General features: G+C 41.6%; 2 protein-coding genes across 3 annotated transcripts in view; one reads left to right on the forward strand and one right to left on the reverse strand.

The window, feature by feature from the left end:
• RAD51B (RAD51 paralog B) overlaps positions 1 to 250 on the reverse strand; it is a 549,911-nt gene extending 549,661 nt beyond the window's left edge. Inside the window, exon 1 of the mRNA XM_087819673.1 lies at positions 183 to 250. The gene's annotated coding sequence lies outside the window, so the exon portion shown is untranslated. The remainder of the gene's footprint in view (positions 1 to 182) is intronic.
• A 1,161-nt stretch (positions 251 to 1,411) lies between these two features.
• The window catches only part of ZFYVE26 (zinc finger FYVE-type containing 26), a 60,484-nt gene continuing 46,053 nt past the window's right edge, over positions 1,412 to 15,842 (forward strand). The window contains exons 1-10 of one of the 2 annotated variants that reach the window (XM_016223844.2): positions 1,412 to 1,478; positions 1,971 to 2,247; positions 3,732 to 3,810; positions 8,076 to 8,165; positions 9,953 to 10,475; positions 10,856 to 10,986; positions 11,729 to 11,893; positions 12,036 to 12,124; positions 13,048 to 13,211; positions 15,195 to 15,398. In XM_016223844.2, coding sequence (XP_016079330.2) covers positions 2,054 to 2,247; positions 3,732 to 3,810; positions 8,076 to 8,165; positions 9,953 to 10,475; positions 10,856 to 10,986; positions 11,729 to 11,893; positions 12,036 to 12,124; positions 13,048 to 13,211; positions 15,195 to 15,398 — 1,639 coding nt within the window. In that variant the 5' untranslated portion in view covers positions 1,412 to 1,478; positions 1,971 to 2,053. Of the gene's footprint in view, positions 1,479 to 1,970; positions 2,248 to 3,731; positions 3,811 to 8,075; positions 8,166 to 9,952; positions 10,476 to 10,855; positions 10,987 to 11,728; positions 11,894 to 12,035; positions 12,125 to 13,047; positions 13,212 to 15,194; positions 15,399 to 15,842 lie in introns of those variants that run through there. The other variant, XM_087819693.1, reaches the window with a different exon arrangement.

The raw sequence follows: 15,842 nt of genomic DNA on the forward strand, positions 1-15,842 counted from the left end.
ACAAGGCCCAGATTCCTTGCAACCCCACAAAGGAAGACAGGCAGGAAGCTTCCAGATGCGCGACAGAGTTCCAGTTAAGATCCCCACCGACTTAGGGGGCGTGCCCTGCACACGAGAGATTCTCCGCTGCCCCAAGGTCAATACCACGGGCCCAGAGAGGGAACAGAAAATAATGCACGCACCCCAACTCCCCACAACTGCCCCCGAGATGAAACTTTCCGGTACCGGGTCTGCAGCATCCAACTTTCAAAGTTTCCCCCACCCATCACACAGTTCCCCTAGGAAAGCGCTACAAAGCAACAAACAAAGCGCTGGTTGGATCATCGTCCTGAGAGCTATCCAATCAGAGGCAGGCAGAGCCAGGTCGGCCCCGCGGCTTGCTGGGAATTGTAGTTCACACTCTATAATAAAACTGTAAGTCCCAGTTTCGCAATCTAGTGATTATCCAAAGGCGGTGGAGGAACATCAGCAGGGAGTGTATGAAACCAGGATAAACTTTGCTTGAACTTTTTTCTTTCTTTTGTCACTACATTTAAAAATTGCTAAATGGATCAGAGAGGCCGTGTTAGTCTTCTGGAAATAGAGAATCCACCTATCATAGGAAAGGTTTTGGAAGAAGCTTTTGGTTTGTTTGAGCTTGCTCTTTTCATCACCCTTTGGTAGTGAAATAGTCTTGGAAATGCTGAATAAAATTGCTCAAACCGTTCCTTTCTCCGTTTCAGATTATTACATGTGCGAAAGCGCTTGCTCATTCTTTGCGCTTATCTCCCCTGTGCATACATACCTCTATCTTATAATTCAGCCCACTTGATCCTAATTTTTGACCTGCGCCCCTCACTAGACTGTGAGCTCCTTGAGGAAAGGGACCACAACTTACTCAGTTTCTAAAGGCTAGCACACCGCTCAGTTAACGGTTGTCAGGTAAATGAGCAAATAAATGAGTAGCGTTAAACAGAAGAATATGGGAATTCAGAACACAAGGTTCTGGGATTATAAGAGAGCCCAAGTGTATAGAATAATAATGGAGAAGGATTCTTGCCCTGGGTATCCCCCCAGCCTGCCAAAGCACTGGCACTGATTGGAGCTCAATAAACGCTGACTTCAAACGCTAGGAAGAAAAGAGGGCAGAAGAACAAAATCAAGAAACACAGCTTTTCCTGCTTCCTGCTCTGCCGAACGCTGAACGAAAGGTGTAGAGCAGAGGAGCTGTCAAAACTGAGGACGGTCCCTAGACAGGTAGCGGATTTACTTTTTACCGAGGCTCCGACCATTCTCCAGTTCACAGAGGTGGCGTCACGTGACCCAAACAAACATGGCGCCTTATTTACATATTCCCTCCATTAGCCAATTGGAGTGGCCTCTGTCAATCGTCAGCCCCACCCCTACCCGCCTCGCAACCTTCCGAATGGAATTTGTCACCTGACCCGTCTGAAACATGGCCGCTCTGGAAGCACTATTGCTTCGGGCGCCGGGAGCAGGTGAGTGTAAGGCACCCCGAGAAGGCGAGAGCGCTCCCCCAGACCCCTGCAGGGAGCGTCCCTGCGCCCCAGCCCCCACCGCCCTCCGGTTCTGGCACGGGTTCGTCCGCGGGTCGTCAATCCTCCGCCCTAAGGGAGAGCTCAAACGAGGGAGGGTCCTGCTGAATTTCTCATCCTTAAGGAGGCGACCACCCGGGAATTTGGAGCGGGACTGGGTATAAAGTTTAGGAGGGAATACAAACGTGGAGTTATGGGTCTGGGCCCTAGGCTAATACGACCGTTAATATTAATTGAATATTAGATGCTCGTAGAGAGATGAGATCCACCCCTCAGGGAAAGGTGGAACTTCTCAAAGATAGTAACATATCAAATCAACCTTACAATGATAATTAGGAAAATAAGTCCCGCCTTTCCCAGTTGGGCTAGTAGTTGATATTTGTCTAAATACAGCTCCTTCCATTTCTTCTTACTTTGGTGTATATTGTTTTGTAGGAGATGCTCCACGAGTGAGAAAACTGACAATGTGTTCTGCGTAACTCATTTCTTTCTATCTCCCTGCACTCTGTGCTGGGAAAATGCATCATCCGTTTGGAAAAGAGGAAGCTGCTTCCCAGAAGGAGCTTTTTGGATTTTTCTGCGAGTGCCTTGGAAGAGGAGAATGGGAGCTGGCACAGGCATGTGTACCTCAGCTGCAGGAGGCACAAGGGGATATCCCAAAGAAGGTGCAGGATATACTACAGGCGCTGGTGGTGTGTCCAGATCAGCTGAGGTGAGGGATCTCTCTTCCTGCCAGGCAGTCACAGGGTGGGAGACACGAGGTTCAACATTTGGACTCTGGTCATTGTGCCTCACTCAGCTACCCTCTGAAGAATTAGCAGAGGAAGAGTATTTCACATGCTCTGAAAATTTACCTCTGTAATACATGCCTATTACTCAATCAATACTGGCATTAGATTATCGTTTTGAACTGTATTTAAGCCTGGCCAGCAAGTTGTGCCTGAAACCACCATTTCTTGTTTGTTATCAATAAAGTAGATGGTGGAACTGCTTTGAAAAGCATTTTCTTTGCCTCCAAAAAAGCAAACCCTGCTCTCTTCTTGCTTATGGAATTGAAGTGAATTCACTTAAAGCTTTTTATTTTGAAATAATTATAGGCTCACAGAGGTGCAAAAATAATACAAAATGTACCCTTTAGATAGCTTCCCCCAGTTGTGACATCTCATAATAGCTCCAGTACAATAGCAAAACCAGGAAATTAACATTGGTAATTACTGTTAACTAGATTATTCAGCTTTCACTGTTTTTTAATCTGCATTCATTTTTATGTGTGTAGTTCTATGCAGTTTTATCCATGTGTATATTCATGTAACTACCGCTGTAATCCAGATACACAACTGTTTCATCACCACAAAAGAATTCCCTCACCCCCTGGGAATACCTCTTTGTATTTTGACCACTCCTTTCCTCCTGACAGACACTGTTCTCTATCTAAATTTTTTATGAAATTCTTCCTGGCAGTGCTAATAACTAGTATAGAAATTAAATGTAATGTTCAGTCACTCCGTCACCTTCCCTTACTTTGGCATTTATGTTATATTGTGTAAGTACTATATTAGCATATACAGAGTGGGGCAAAAATAGGTTTACAGTTGTTCATCAGGAAAATAATACAATAATTAATCAATAATACAAGAATAAACTGTTTCACTTATTCACAACTGTAAACCTACTTTTGCCCCACCCTGTATAGAATGGAGACTCTTTTCTTCCTTTATTTTTATCCCCTTAAATTTGCATCCTAGCCTGTTACTGTCTAATTTCAATTACTAACTTCAAAGAAAGGTTTATGAATTCCTATAACCCTCTTTCTAGCATAGAGTTAAAAATAAATTTGTATCAAGTTCCTTTTTTTCTTTAAGACTACTTGATGCAGTTTCTGTTTTCAAGAATATGCTTTAGATAGCTTTGTTTTTATGGTTTTCTCCATAATATTATTTTGTTTAAAAATAATAAAGACTAGATAGGGAGGTGGAGATAGGATTAAAACCTTTTTCTTTTTTATGAAAGCTGCTAGTTCTATTCTGGTTCTAGTTTTATTGATCTGTCATGTACATTTGAAAATGTCTCATTAGAACATCTTGCGTGTTCAGGTTTAAAATGGACTGAGCAGTGAAATCTAAATCTTGGATGACGAAAGAGAAAAAGTCAGTAGAAATTCTTTGTTTAGAAACTCTTTCTTTTTACATTTTTCAGATGTGGACAGGACATCAACCCTCAAAGATTAGCCTGGGTCTGGCTTCTTGTACTGGAAAACTGGTTTGCCCAGGAAGAGGTAAGTAGGTTTCTATTTCAAATTTTCTCTTGAGGCTGAGACTGAGAACAACTTGGTGGTAGTTATGAGATTTCCCTTCTGTCTGTTACTTCTTTTATTATGAGATTTGTCATATCTTCTCTCTGTGCTTGAGAATGGCTTGGATTTTTATTGCTGTCTTCTTACCTAAATTCATTCATTAATTCACTAGCATGCATTAGCATGCACTAATACCATTTGGGGTGATACCATTTTGTTAAATACCATCATGAGAGTTGTGCCTGAACAGAACTTTGCAGAAATCAATGGAAGTGACAAGATAGGGAATGTAGTAATACTCAAGTAATGGGGAATGGACTGGGCTGAAACTTGGTTGTTTTTCCAAAAATTTTATTTTAACTAATCCAGTGCAGTGAAATCTTGTAGATTTTAAAACTCATTAATTAATAATTTAATAACTCACATGAATTGAATGATAATTTACCAATGTAAAAAACAAAATGAGCAAATTAATGCTGAAAGAAAACTTGTGAGGAAGTGCTTTTTTTTTTTTTTTTTAGAAGTATGTGATAGTTATCAGAAATTGACAAACATTAAAGGTATCTATCTCTCTGAGGCAATTTTATATTAAACCTCAGACTTTAAGATCAAGTAAGGAACCTCTGACTCAGAAGAGGAATGACTGGCCCAAGATCATACCACAAAGCTGGAAAAACTAGAACTATAGAACCAAGATCTTCTGACTTTGAGTTCCTACTTCTCTGCTTTTTCCACCTCAATATTCGTTTTAGCCTTCATGGGCTTAAAAGTGAGAAACCATAAATTCTATTTTGTAGATGTCTATAATTTAACCTAATTTTCTTCTTTACTCCCCTCAGTCATCAGAATTAATTTTGTCTTTAATTCCAGTTGTGCTAGACACCTACCCTTCTCCACAGAGCTGTTAAAAAATAACAGAAGTGTACTAACGTAAATGTATTACGTATTCAGGCCTTTGCCAATAGCCTACAGAAGGAAATGGCAAAAAGACTAGGAGGAGAGGAAAGAGAAGAAAAACTGAAAAATAACCAACCCCAGGATAATTAAGAGTTGGCTATCGTTACAGATTTAAAAGAGAAAAACTTGAGCTAAAAATATTTAAGAGTATCTTCAAAGAGAAAAAGAAAACATGTTTTATTGTTACTAAGGATATTTCCAGTACAAACATGGAATTTATCAAACCAGATGAATTTTCCCCTCCCTAACGGATATTTGCTTACTTTATGGCTGATTGGTTGCTTATTTTGTAGGCAGTTGCTCAACCAGATCAGGCAGTGGATTTCACTTCCCTGACTCCTTAGCACAGGCAAGGAGTTGTTCTTGCTTTTGCCAGCACCAAAGATCATTTGGTCCATAAGGCTCCAATGCCTCAGTTATTTAAACAGTTGTGGGACTGTTTTAAACTTTAAACAAGGACCTCAGATGATTTAAAAACTTAATACAAGGACTAAGATTTCAAGTAAATTCTTGGCGTAGTTCTACAAGGCCAGTCATTATCCTGGGGTGGCTTTCATCTTCCAGGGACTTACTGGCTGCTAATCATGTTCCAGTCTCCCACCTTCTGCGAAAGCTTCCTTTTTAATAATTATTTGAAACAGTGATTCTATTTTCTCTTTCTTTTATCCACTTTTACCTTCTGCCTTTTTATCTTGTCGTGATCTATTGCTACATGTGTAAGTATGTGTGCAAAGATTTATCTGCTGAAACGTCACTGTCATGCTGCTTCTCATAGAGGAAAACTGCAAACAACCCCTATGTCCATAATACAGGACTGGCTCATCTATTTGTAAAATACCTTGCCATTATTAAAATTATGTGGTAAATGAACTTCAGTGACATTTCCCCCACTGCTATGTGGGGGAAAAAAGTTAAGGAAACAGATTTGGTATGCATGCATAGATGCATGTGTAAAAAATGGTCTGGATGCCCTTCGACCACAGGATTAATAGTAGTTCTTTTTAAGTGGGAAGACTTGGGATGGGGGGGGTTAGTTGCCTATTTGTATATTCTCATTTTTCTGCATTGAACATTCCTGACTATAGTAAGAAAATCTGAGCTTAGAAAAATGAAACAAATTTTTGCTTGTTTTAGGAATGTTAGTCATTTATAGTCATGCATAGGCATAATATAATTTCATCAGTAAAATAAATATAAACTAATTAGAATTCTAGATTCAAGTTCTAAAATCTTAACCAGACTTTGTTCTTTTATTAAGGGCTAGCTTTCTAGACATCTTACCTATTCCTTCCTCTCAGTCCTCAATGGGAGCACTAACCTTCGCTTCCCAGCATGAATTTTCTCCATCAACTTCCAATCACTAGCATTCAGATAGTGTAGGTGCATTAGGGAAGGGTGTGTACGAAGAAATAGGATTTTGGACCAAGAACATGCCGGATCATGTTAGCCTCTGATGCAATGACTGACACGTGAATAGAGTAAGTGTGAGCTTGTGTTGTAAACTCCTCTCCCACACACAATCCTGCAGGTACTTCTTGCCTTGAGTTAGGGAGCCTTTCAATAAAACCAAGCTTCTGGAAGCTTTAACCAAGTACGTGATTTACAGGTGTCTCTCATTTAAAGCTGTGTTTGTCAGGATTATTCCCAGGCTTTATCTGTTTTTATTTGTGTCTGGAGAAAGAGAGACTATAATTTTAGTTCTAAGAACCAGGTGAAGGGAAGTAATTGCAAAACAAGCAGGTACAGAGAGAGGCACAGACTTTCTCATCCTGTATACATTAGTCTTCTCTGATGGCGTCTCATTGACAAACACTGGGGCCACTTTTTCCTTTCCATGCTTGAAATAATTGGAAAATACTTCCAAACAATTCCATCTTCAGCAAAGATTACTTTTAAAAATACCTACTTATGCCACAGGTTTGTTTGATTTAGAGATTAAATGCGATTTTTAAAAAATATGTGAAAATATAGCACACAGTACCTGGCACATAATAAGTGTTAAATAAATATTAGACCCTTCCTGTTTATGTATGTTTTCCAACATATGATAAATACAAAATCAAGGCTTTGGACCGAAAGAGGGCAGTGTGGTCCACACCCTCCCAGGGTTACTCATACTGGGTATTTTAGTCTCTGCAACAGGAAGTCTTGGGGAAAGACTTCAAGTGATAGAAAATGTCACGTGAAATGAACAAACCTTAAAATTTGAGGCTGACCAGTGTGAGATTTAGTGTTAACACTTAAGAGGGGTATGCATCCAAGTTTAACTGGTTTTGTTTCTAAAGAAAAGTATCTCAAAACATTCCTAGGAATTCAGTGGTTATCTTAGAGAAACAGCAGAAATAAGAACAACTGGAGAGATCAAGAAGTGTTATTTCCCTTTTGGGCTCACATACCCCAGCCAGGAATGATGTTCGCAACAATCGCAAGGTGTTCAGGTTCTGTAAATCCAGCATCATAAAAGCTTTAAAAAGAAGCTCAAACCTCACAAAGTCGGGTGGACTAAGGCATTCCGTAAAGCAGCTGGTAAAGAGCTTACAGTGGGTAATTCATTTGAATTTTTAAAATGTAGAAATGAACCTGACAAATACTAGTGAGAGCTGTGAAATAAAACTACTGATGCAATGAGAGAGTTGAAGAGATCAAACAGAAGCATCAGGCTAAATTTATAATGAACAGGTTGAAGAAAAAAAGAACCGCAGAAAGGTCAGGACATCAAAGAAGTCAAGCAAAACATTCATCTCCTCCGGGCCACTTTTACATGCAAAGGAAAGCAGCTAGAAGACAAGTGGTACAGAAACTACAAGAAGATGTGGACATTGAAGTTGTTTCTGACAGTCTTACTGTTTAACCGTATCTATGAGTACATTGGAGAAACTCCTTTAGAAACTTAGAATCTAAGACATTGATTTATTTTTTACATAAACTGACTCAAATGAAAAGGTGAATAAAAATACATCTCTTCTACATGATATCTGCAAAGCATCAGATATTATGGGTGCTAGATTGCATCTCAGTGTTAAACCTTCATTGATGTATATATGTAAATCATGAAAATTCTGTAAATACAAAGTGAATTGTGGACAGAAAATGATCATGCCATTTGGTTAATGGCACAAAGCAGCATTTATATAATAACTAATGACAGAAATTCATGGCTAGCGATATATAAAATAAAATTTTCTTTGCAGTAAAAAAATTTTTTGTAGTAACTGGAGAGAAATATTTACTTACAATTTATTAACTAAAGCATATGCCTAATCTGTGCTTTCTTCTTGTGATTTTTCTAGAAGTTACTCCCATCTGTTTTCCGGAAAAAGCTGGAGTTTCTTTTATTGTTAGAAGACCTTCAAGGTAACATTCCAGAGGACATCCTCAAGGTGAGAGGGCTCTGGAGCCATGTGCCTGGGGTCACAGTTACTCAACTAGTTCAGCTTCCAGGGACCCAGTAGAGATAGGTCCCCTATAGATTGGCTGTGCTCTGTTCTCAGGCAAGACCAGGCTAGATAGAGGCCCCTCTGAGGGGACTTTAGAATTAGGCTACACTTACCTGATTTTAGAATTCTTGGAGGTAGATTGTCCAGAAGTACTAAGCAGAGCTGTGGATTAAAGTTTTTTCCATATCGTGTAAAAGGGATACATAACTCGGATTTAAACTAGGTGTTTGCATTTTTCACCAGTACATGGTAGGGATGTGAAGGGAGACAGAAACTGGTATTTGTTGAATACCTCTGCCGAAGCAGCTACACTGACTGTGTTAGAGTTAATCCTCACAACAACCTTCTGGGGCCAGATTCAAACTTTTTTGAATTGTCTTTTTTATTATTATTATTTTAATTTTTATTGATTGATTTTAGAAAGACGAGAAAGAGAGAGAGAGAGAAAGAGAGAGAGAGAGAGCAGTTTGTTGCTCCACTTATTTACACACTCATTGGTTGATCCTTATATATGCCCTGACCAGGGATCAAACCCACAATCTTGGCGTATCAGGACAATGCTCTAACCAACTGAGCTACCCAACCAGGGCTAAACTAAGTCTTAACTAGATCTATACTTAAGTGCCTGAGGTATGCTCTGAGGTTCAGTACTAATTTTCTTCATCACTCTGCCATCAGCTAATAAAGACATATTGGCCGTAGGATTTAAGGGTGGTACTTTCACTTATATGAAGGCAAGGATTCATGGTTCTGTGACCATCTTGGAGACAGTTAATGAAGAAGCATCTCTGAGCACCATCCATAGGCATGGTACTGAAGCACCCCCTTTTCTCCCTCAGCCCCCACCCTGCAAACAAATTATAGGCTACAAACAAATCTTGCCTTTAGGGGCTTAGTCTGGTCAGGGAGGAGTGACTAATAGGCACATGAAACAATTATAAACCATACGGTACTAATTGTGAGTACATTGAAAGCCCAATAAAAAGGAACAGTTGTGTGGGTTGGAGGTATTGGGGAAGGTTTTATAGAGGGATAAGGAATGGGCTAAGATTTAGATCAAGGGTTAAAAACTGGTGTGTAATGTTCTTTTTTTATTATTTTATTTTTATTTTTTTAACTGATTTTAGAGAGAGAGGCAGGGAGAGGGAGAGAGAAACATCAATGTGAAAGAGAAACATATAGATTAGTTGCCTTCAGTACGCACTCTGACTGGGATTGAACCCACAGCCTGGGTATGTGCCCTGACCAGGAATCGAACCCACAACCTTTTGGTATACAGGACAACACTCCAACCAACTTAGCCACACTGGCCAGTGCACATAATGTTCTTTTAAAATTTGAATTTAAATGCCTTGAATTGGGCATAATGTCATATGCCCATTTGTTACCTGCTTGGTCTATGAGTTTGCAGTCCCTTTAGATTGACTGCACATTTTGGAGGCAGTAAGGAGGACAGGCTTGAGCATGGAGGCCTTGGGCAACTAAGTTCATTTCTTTGCCTCAATCTCCTCATTTGTAAAACAGAGATAACAGTAGTTATCTAAGGTTGTTGTAAGGATTGATTTGATTTTTTTGTGTAAAGGGTCTGGCACACAGTCATCACTACAGAAGTGTTTGCTACTGTTATACACACACACATATATGTGCTGAAAAGAGGAAAACATAAAGGCATATAGGTGATAACATTCTAGTCATGCTCACCATAAGTCCCTCTCTCCATCTCTATTTAGGAGCTGTATGAGGCTTTATCACAAGACACTGTAGACCCTGTGCTTGACGGAAATCGAAGGCCGGAGAGCTGGACTCTTCGGCTCAGCTCAGAAGCTATCTCTGTGCTATTGAATCTTCTGAGCCAGGCTCCGGAGCCAGCGCAGGCCCTGCTGGAGCTTCTGCTTAGAGAAGACGATGGCACTCGCACCTGTGACGGGCCTCTGCAGAAGGCACTGGTGGACCTCATTCGAAAGACACTGCGAGCTTTGCAGGATCCTACCACCAGGTCCCCTGGGGGAGTCGATGCCATCTATGGAGCCCTGCGGACACTGCATTGCCCTGCAGAGCCTCTCAGGGCTGAGTTACGTCTCCTGTGTGAGGAACTACTGGAGGCCTGCAGGACTGAGGAGAGTCCCCTGCAGGAGGAGCGGCTGCTCAGCTGCCTGCTGCACAAGGCTGGACTTGGCCTGGTATCCCTGTATGGCCACACCTATGCAGAGAAGGCCACAGAGAAGCCACCAAAGGCCTCATCATCAGGAAAAGGTATGTTCCCTTTCCTGCTTTGGGTGTGCTGGTAATCCCACTACAGCCAATCTCTCTGTAGTTCCTCCAGGTTGGGGCCTTTCATAATGCTCAGGAAGTCTAATAGGAAAGATGAAGCAAAAAAGGGGGAAATGTTCTTTTGTAAAAGCACAGATTTTGTAGCCTAAGATGGAGTGGTGGGGAAAAAATAAAGTAATAGCAATAACAGCAAAGAGCTTTTCAGAAGCTGTTGAAAGAAGGAAAGAGTCTTTGATACAGAAGTATAAGAAACCTGGTTTAAGTTTTTAAGAGTGAACTCTAATAGTTGGCTTTTCAAATGGGCTTTAGCTTAGGAAAGAAGAGCTCCATCTCCCCAGTAACCCTTCTGGTTTGATTTTCAGTTTCACCGGATCATCTGGATCCCGAGCGGGCCATGCTAGCCTTGTTCTCCGATCCTGACCCGGCCAAGGCTTGGAAATTGGCCTATTTCCACTGCCTGAGCAGCAGCAAGCACTTTCTCGAGCAGGTCCTGGTAGGTCAGACGTAACTATTTTCCATTGCAGAAGTACCCAGGGCCTCTCTACAGGCTTTTTCCTTCCTCGTTTCTCTCCCACTCATTTATCCAACACAGAGCAGTCTAATTAGTGGTGAAGCCTAAGTCTTCAAGAATGAGTATGATTCATAATTGGAACTGCGGTCATTTTATTATCAGTCCTTTGAAAGGAACTAAAATGTTGCATACTTATCAACTTTCTGGAGGGTGTAAGAAAAAAAAGACATGCCCGGCCAGGCGTGGCTCAGCAGTTGAGCATTGACCTAGGATCCAGGCGATCAGGGTTCGATTCCCGGTCAGGGCCCATGCCCTGTTGCAGGCTTGATCAATGACCCTCTCATCATTGATGTTTCTCTCTCTCTCTCCCTCTCCTTTCCTCTCTCTGAAATCAATAAAGATATATTTTTAAAAAAGAAAAAAAAGACAGTGGCAGCAATATCTTGTCTAGCTGACAGAAATTTAATTACTCTAAACTTCTTCCAGCTTGCAACTGAGCTTCAGTTTAATTCAACAGATATTTATTAACCTCATCCTATGTGCCCTGTACTGTGCTAGGGGCTGGGGTCACAGTAGAAGTCAGTTCCTGCCTTCAAAGAGCTTATAGTCTGTTTTTTGTGGACCTTTTTTACTCAACTGGCCTCTTCTGCCATTGTCAGAAATCTCTTTCCCTAATGAGCAGCAAATCCACATAGTGCCTATAGCAGCCTCCTCTGACTTACAGGTGACAGCACTAACACTGCTGAAAGAGGAAGATTTCCCAAGTCTTGGCCGCCTGCTAGACAGAGAATTCAGGCCTCTCAGTCGACTGCTTGTGCTCCTGGGCTGGACACACTGCCAGAGCCTAGCATCAGCTAAGAGGTTGCTACAGACACTCCACAGGACCCAGGTAACTTTCTCTGCAGCCTGAGCTGCTCAGAAGTGAGCGCTATGGGACTTTGGGCTGAGGCAGAATGCAAGGTCCTGAAGTTCATGACAGTCTCTGACCCCAGATGCCTGAGTCACCGTCTCTTCCTTCTATGTCAATACAGGACCAAGGTGGTGACAAGCTCCTCAGGGATGCCTGTGATGGGCTGTGGGCTCACCTGGAGGTCCTGGAGTGGTGTGTACAGCAGAGCAGGTACAGCCCTGTGCAGCCAGCTCCCTTCCCACCATCGGGCACACTTGCCCCCATGTTCTGTGCATGTGACCATTTCAAGACATCTTCCACATAAATGTTTTGTGTTGATAGTGTTGACCAGCAACTAATAATTATTCCAACTATTAAACAAGGAAAGAAACATAAGGAATAGTTTTCTTCACCACAGCCATAAGATTATAACGAGAGGGTAATTTAAGGGTGACAATGACAAAGAACAATAACTCACATTTCCTGAGCACTTACTATATGTGAAGCATTGCTCCAAGCTCTTTACGTGGATGATTTCACTTAAGCTTCACAATAACCCTATGAGGCAGATACCAATATTACCCTGATTTTAAAGGTGGGCGTGCCCAAAGTGACACAGTAAATGGGGTCCACATTCTTGGCCATGAGTTATCCTGGGTCACACTTTATTCAGTGACTGCATGTTGAACTGTGGTTGAGCCTCGTTTCCCTGATAACTTAGCCTCAGATCTTCCCTAGGCCTGGGTTCCTGTTTTGTTCATCCGTCTCCCCAGCACTTCCTGAAATAGAGTAGGCAGAGTGGGAAGTAGCGAGAGGCCATTACTCAAAGGAAAGCAGAGATGTTGTGTCCCTTCTGAGCTGGGAAGAGCACAGAAATTCGGATGCTTAATCTGCAGGCTTTTTCTAGACCCTGCTGACCACAAGGCCCTTTCTAGGTCCTTTCTAGACAAGTAGAGCTGACTTAATGGATGTACTTCCCAGAGTGTAAATAAATGCTCTGCTGCATCCCAGAACCACTAAAATTTAGCGCTTGGGGAAGCGAAACCTGTGGTGTCATGGGCCAGAGAGCAAGAGCTAGAGGGAATGGAGATTGGTCTTTCTCAGAGCCATTATATAAACTGCCTCTCCTTCCATCTTCTGTCTTTCCCTTTCAGCAGCCCCATACCAAAGAGAGATCTCTTGTGTCATTTACATGGTGGAGACAGCCACTCAGTGCTCTACTCTCTCCATCACCTCACAAACCTTCCAGCCCTCAAGGAGGAAGATGTTCTCAAGCTCTTACAGAAGGTGCCAGCCAAGGACCCCCAGCAAGAGCATGGTAAGTTGGTGATGGAGTCACTTGGGCAAGGTTTCCTCTTAGGACAATCTTGCCCAAGTTCCTTTCAGCACAAGATTTAACTGGGTGTAATCTGTCAAAATTGGTGGGCTAGCAGGTGCCCTCTAAATTACGGCTGTTTGCCCCAGTGAGATCATAGGATGTAGGTACGTGCCTCCCCTTTCTTGATGAGGTTTAGGGAATCCTATTGAGAACAGTCCCATAGGAACCCTTGTCCTCACGGAACCATCTCAAGAACCACTAGCATATCCTCATGCCAATGAGACAGAATCAGGAACTGCCCTCTGAATTCACAGCGCCGTCTCTGGCAATATTTATGCAAATTATTGGCGAGTCTCTCCTTTCTTCATAAGCTTTCTCACAGCACACTTTGTGTCTACCCTCTTTCTTTCCCATATCTCCTTCATACTCTATTGAACAGATAAAGCGGTATAGAAGAAAAACTTGCCTGAAACAATAGCAAAGCCTTGTTTTAACCTTAGATCTTTGCTTAAAATTAAGGTCCCCACTAACAAGCTCTTTTGCTCTCAAAAAATATTATAGTGCAGTCACAACCTGCCACACAAGCCTAGAACACTTTGCTTTGAGAGAAACAAACCTTCCCATATGGCAGTAGATGTTGCTCAGCCTGGATATCGCTTAGACTGACTTTGAGAAAGGACCTACCACTAATTGGAATATGAGTGTCACTACATTCTACATTTTTTTTGTGGGAAGGTAGGCAACTTATTTAACAGATTTCCTAAAGGAACTGGAACTCTCTGTTTTCTACATATAAGTACAAAAGACTTGCAAAGAAGTATTTTAAATCTCACTCTTAGTGACCCACCAGGACACACTGAGAACTTGGAAAAGGTAAAAGGAGCAATAGTAGGACTGGGACTAGGGTGAGGCAAGAGAGGCATCTGGGGAACAAAATTTAAGGATCCGCTCACCCTCAGGGTTATGCAAGTGCTTGCAAGTCCTGGCCTTGGGCGATAATGCCACTTAGAGTCCAGGGGCATGGAACAACATTGATCTCTTTCTGGTTCTTACCCTGACCTTGGCAAAGCTGAGCTGCCTAGAAGTAATCACTAGGAAGCCTACACGTACAGGGTTATTGCGCCATCATAGCAGCAAAGCATTCCTAACTACTGCAGTGCCCTGCCCTGCAGGAATTTGCCTCAGGGGAACTGCAGAAATTTACTTTATGAAGAAGCATAATCAAACACTTACACTATAATGGATTTTTAAGAAGGAGGAAAATTAAGTAGGAAATGAAGTAGGAGGAAAATGAAGATGTTGTTATACTCGACATTCACACACGTGTATATGCAAAACTATCAAAAGGGTAAAAACACATTGTTAATGGTTGTGTTTAGCTGGTAGGATCATGGGTGATATTTTCTTCTTTTTTGCTTTTCTACATTTAATGTCTTTTTTTTGAGAAGGTTGTACTTATACTATGAAAAGAATTAAAGGCAGATTAAGATGTTTTGAGACCCTAAACTATTATGGTGCCCTCTCTTTCTCCTCAAGTTCAATTTTTTAAAATGAGAAATTATAAATTATTAAACAAGTACAAGGAATTTCAGCAGAGTTCGTGTTTTCCTCCTCTTGGATAATGCGGCCCTAGGTAGAGTAAACTTTTTTTTTCTCTTTTAAATTCCCCCTCTACCCTCCTCTAAGCATTTACTTTAACTTGTTTAAAAAAAAGGAAAAAAAAGATTTTAAGAAATATAAGGAAAAGACTTGTTAGATAGCCATGAGGGTTGTGTCAAACAGACATGTAGAAGGGAGGGTGGTGGGGAAAAGGAAATGGGGGGACCTGAAAGCTGATGTTGCGTGGAGGAAAAGGCCTGGGAGGGACACAGATCAAGCTGACAGAAAGGAGAGAGCAATGCAGCATCTCTGCTCCAGCCATACTTGCAGCCATACCTGAAAGAACCAGCTCTGAAGTTCTGCCTGTTCCTCTCTACCATTCAGATTCAGCTGGTGCCCCAGGCCCCGAGCACCTGAGCCAGTGTCAGAACCTGACACTCTACCAGAGCTTCTGTGCCATGAAGTATGCCATCTATGCCCTCTGTGTGAACTCACACCAGCACAGCCAGTGCCAGGAATGCAAGGACAGTCCCTCTGAGGACCCGGCCATGGCTGCAGAGCCAGTGAATGATTCTGCCTCCTCCTCAGGTACAGCACCCCCTATCCCTGATATAAGCTGGTAACAATCTGTTCCAGAGAGTTCTTTATGTGGTAACCCTTTTTCACCAGATTGAGGAGGTAGCCCTTGGTTTTATTACACCCAGGAATAATTTTATCCATTTATCAGCCTTCATTAATCAGAGACATGGAGAAAACAAGTGATTTGCCTAAGTTCTAATGGAGTCTGATCACCTAGTACGGTGTTTTCCAAATGCTTTTTTCCCCTCTATAATCAATAATAAAAATAGCATTTCACATCTCACTCTAGTTTGCACCTATGTATATAATTTGTGTGTTTACATATGTATTTGTACATGTGTAGATAAGTGATATATAAACTGAAATAAATTTTAGTAAACAATATACTCACCCTTCCAAACAGAGCACCTTCTTCATTATTTTTCTGTTGTATTTCTTTTTTTTAAATGCAGC

The sequence above is a fragment of the Miniopterus natalensis genome, chromosome 1 (assembly GCF_054644295.1).
Source record: "Miniopterus natalensis isolate mMinNat1 chromosome 1, mMinNat1.hap1, whole genome shotgun sequence".
Lineage (NCBI taxonomy): Eukaryota > Metazoa > Chordata > Mammalia > Chiroptera > Miniopteridae > Miniopterus > Miniopterus natalensis.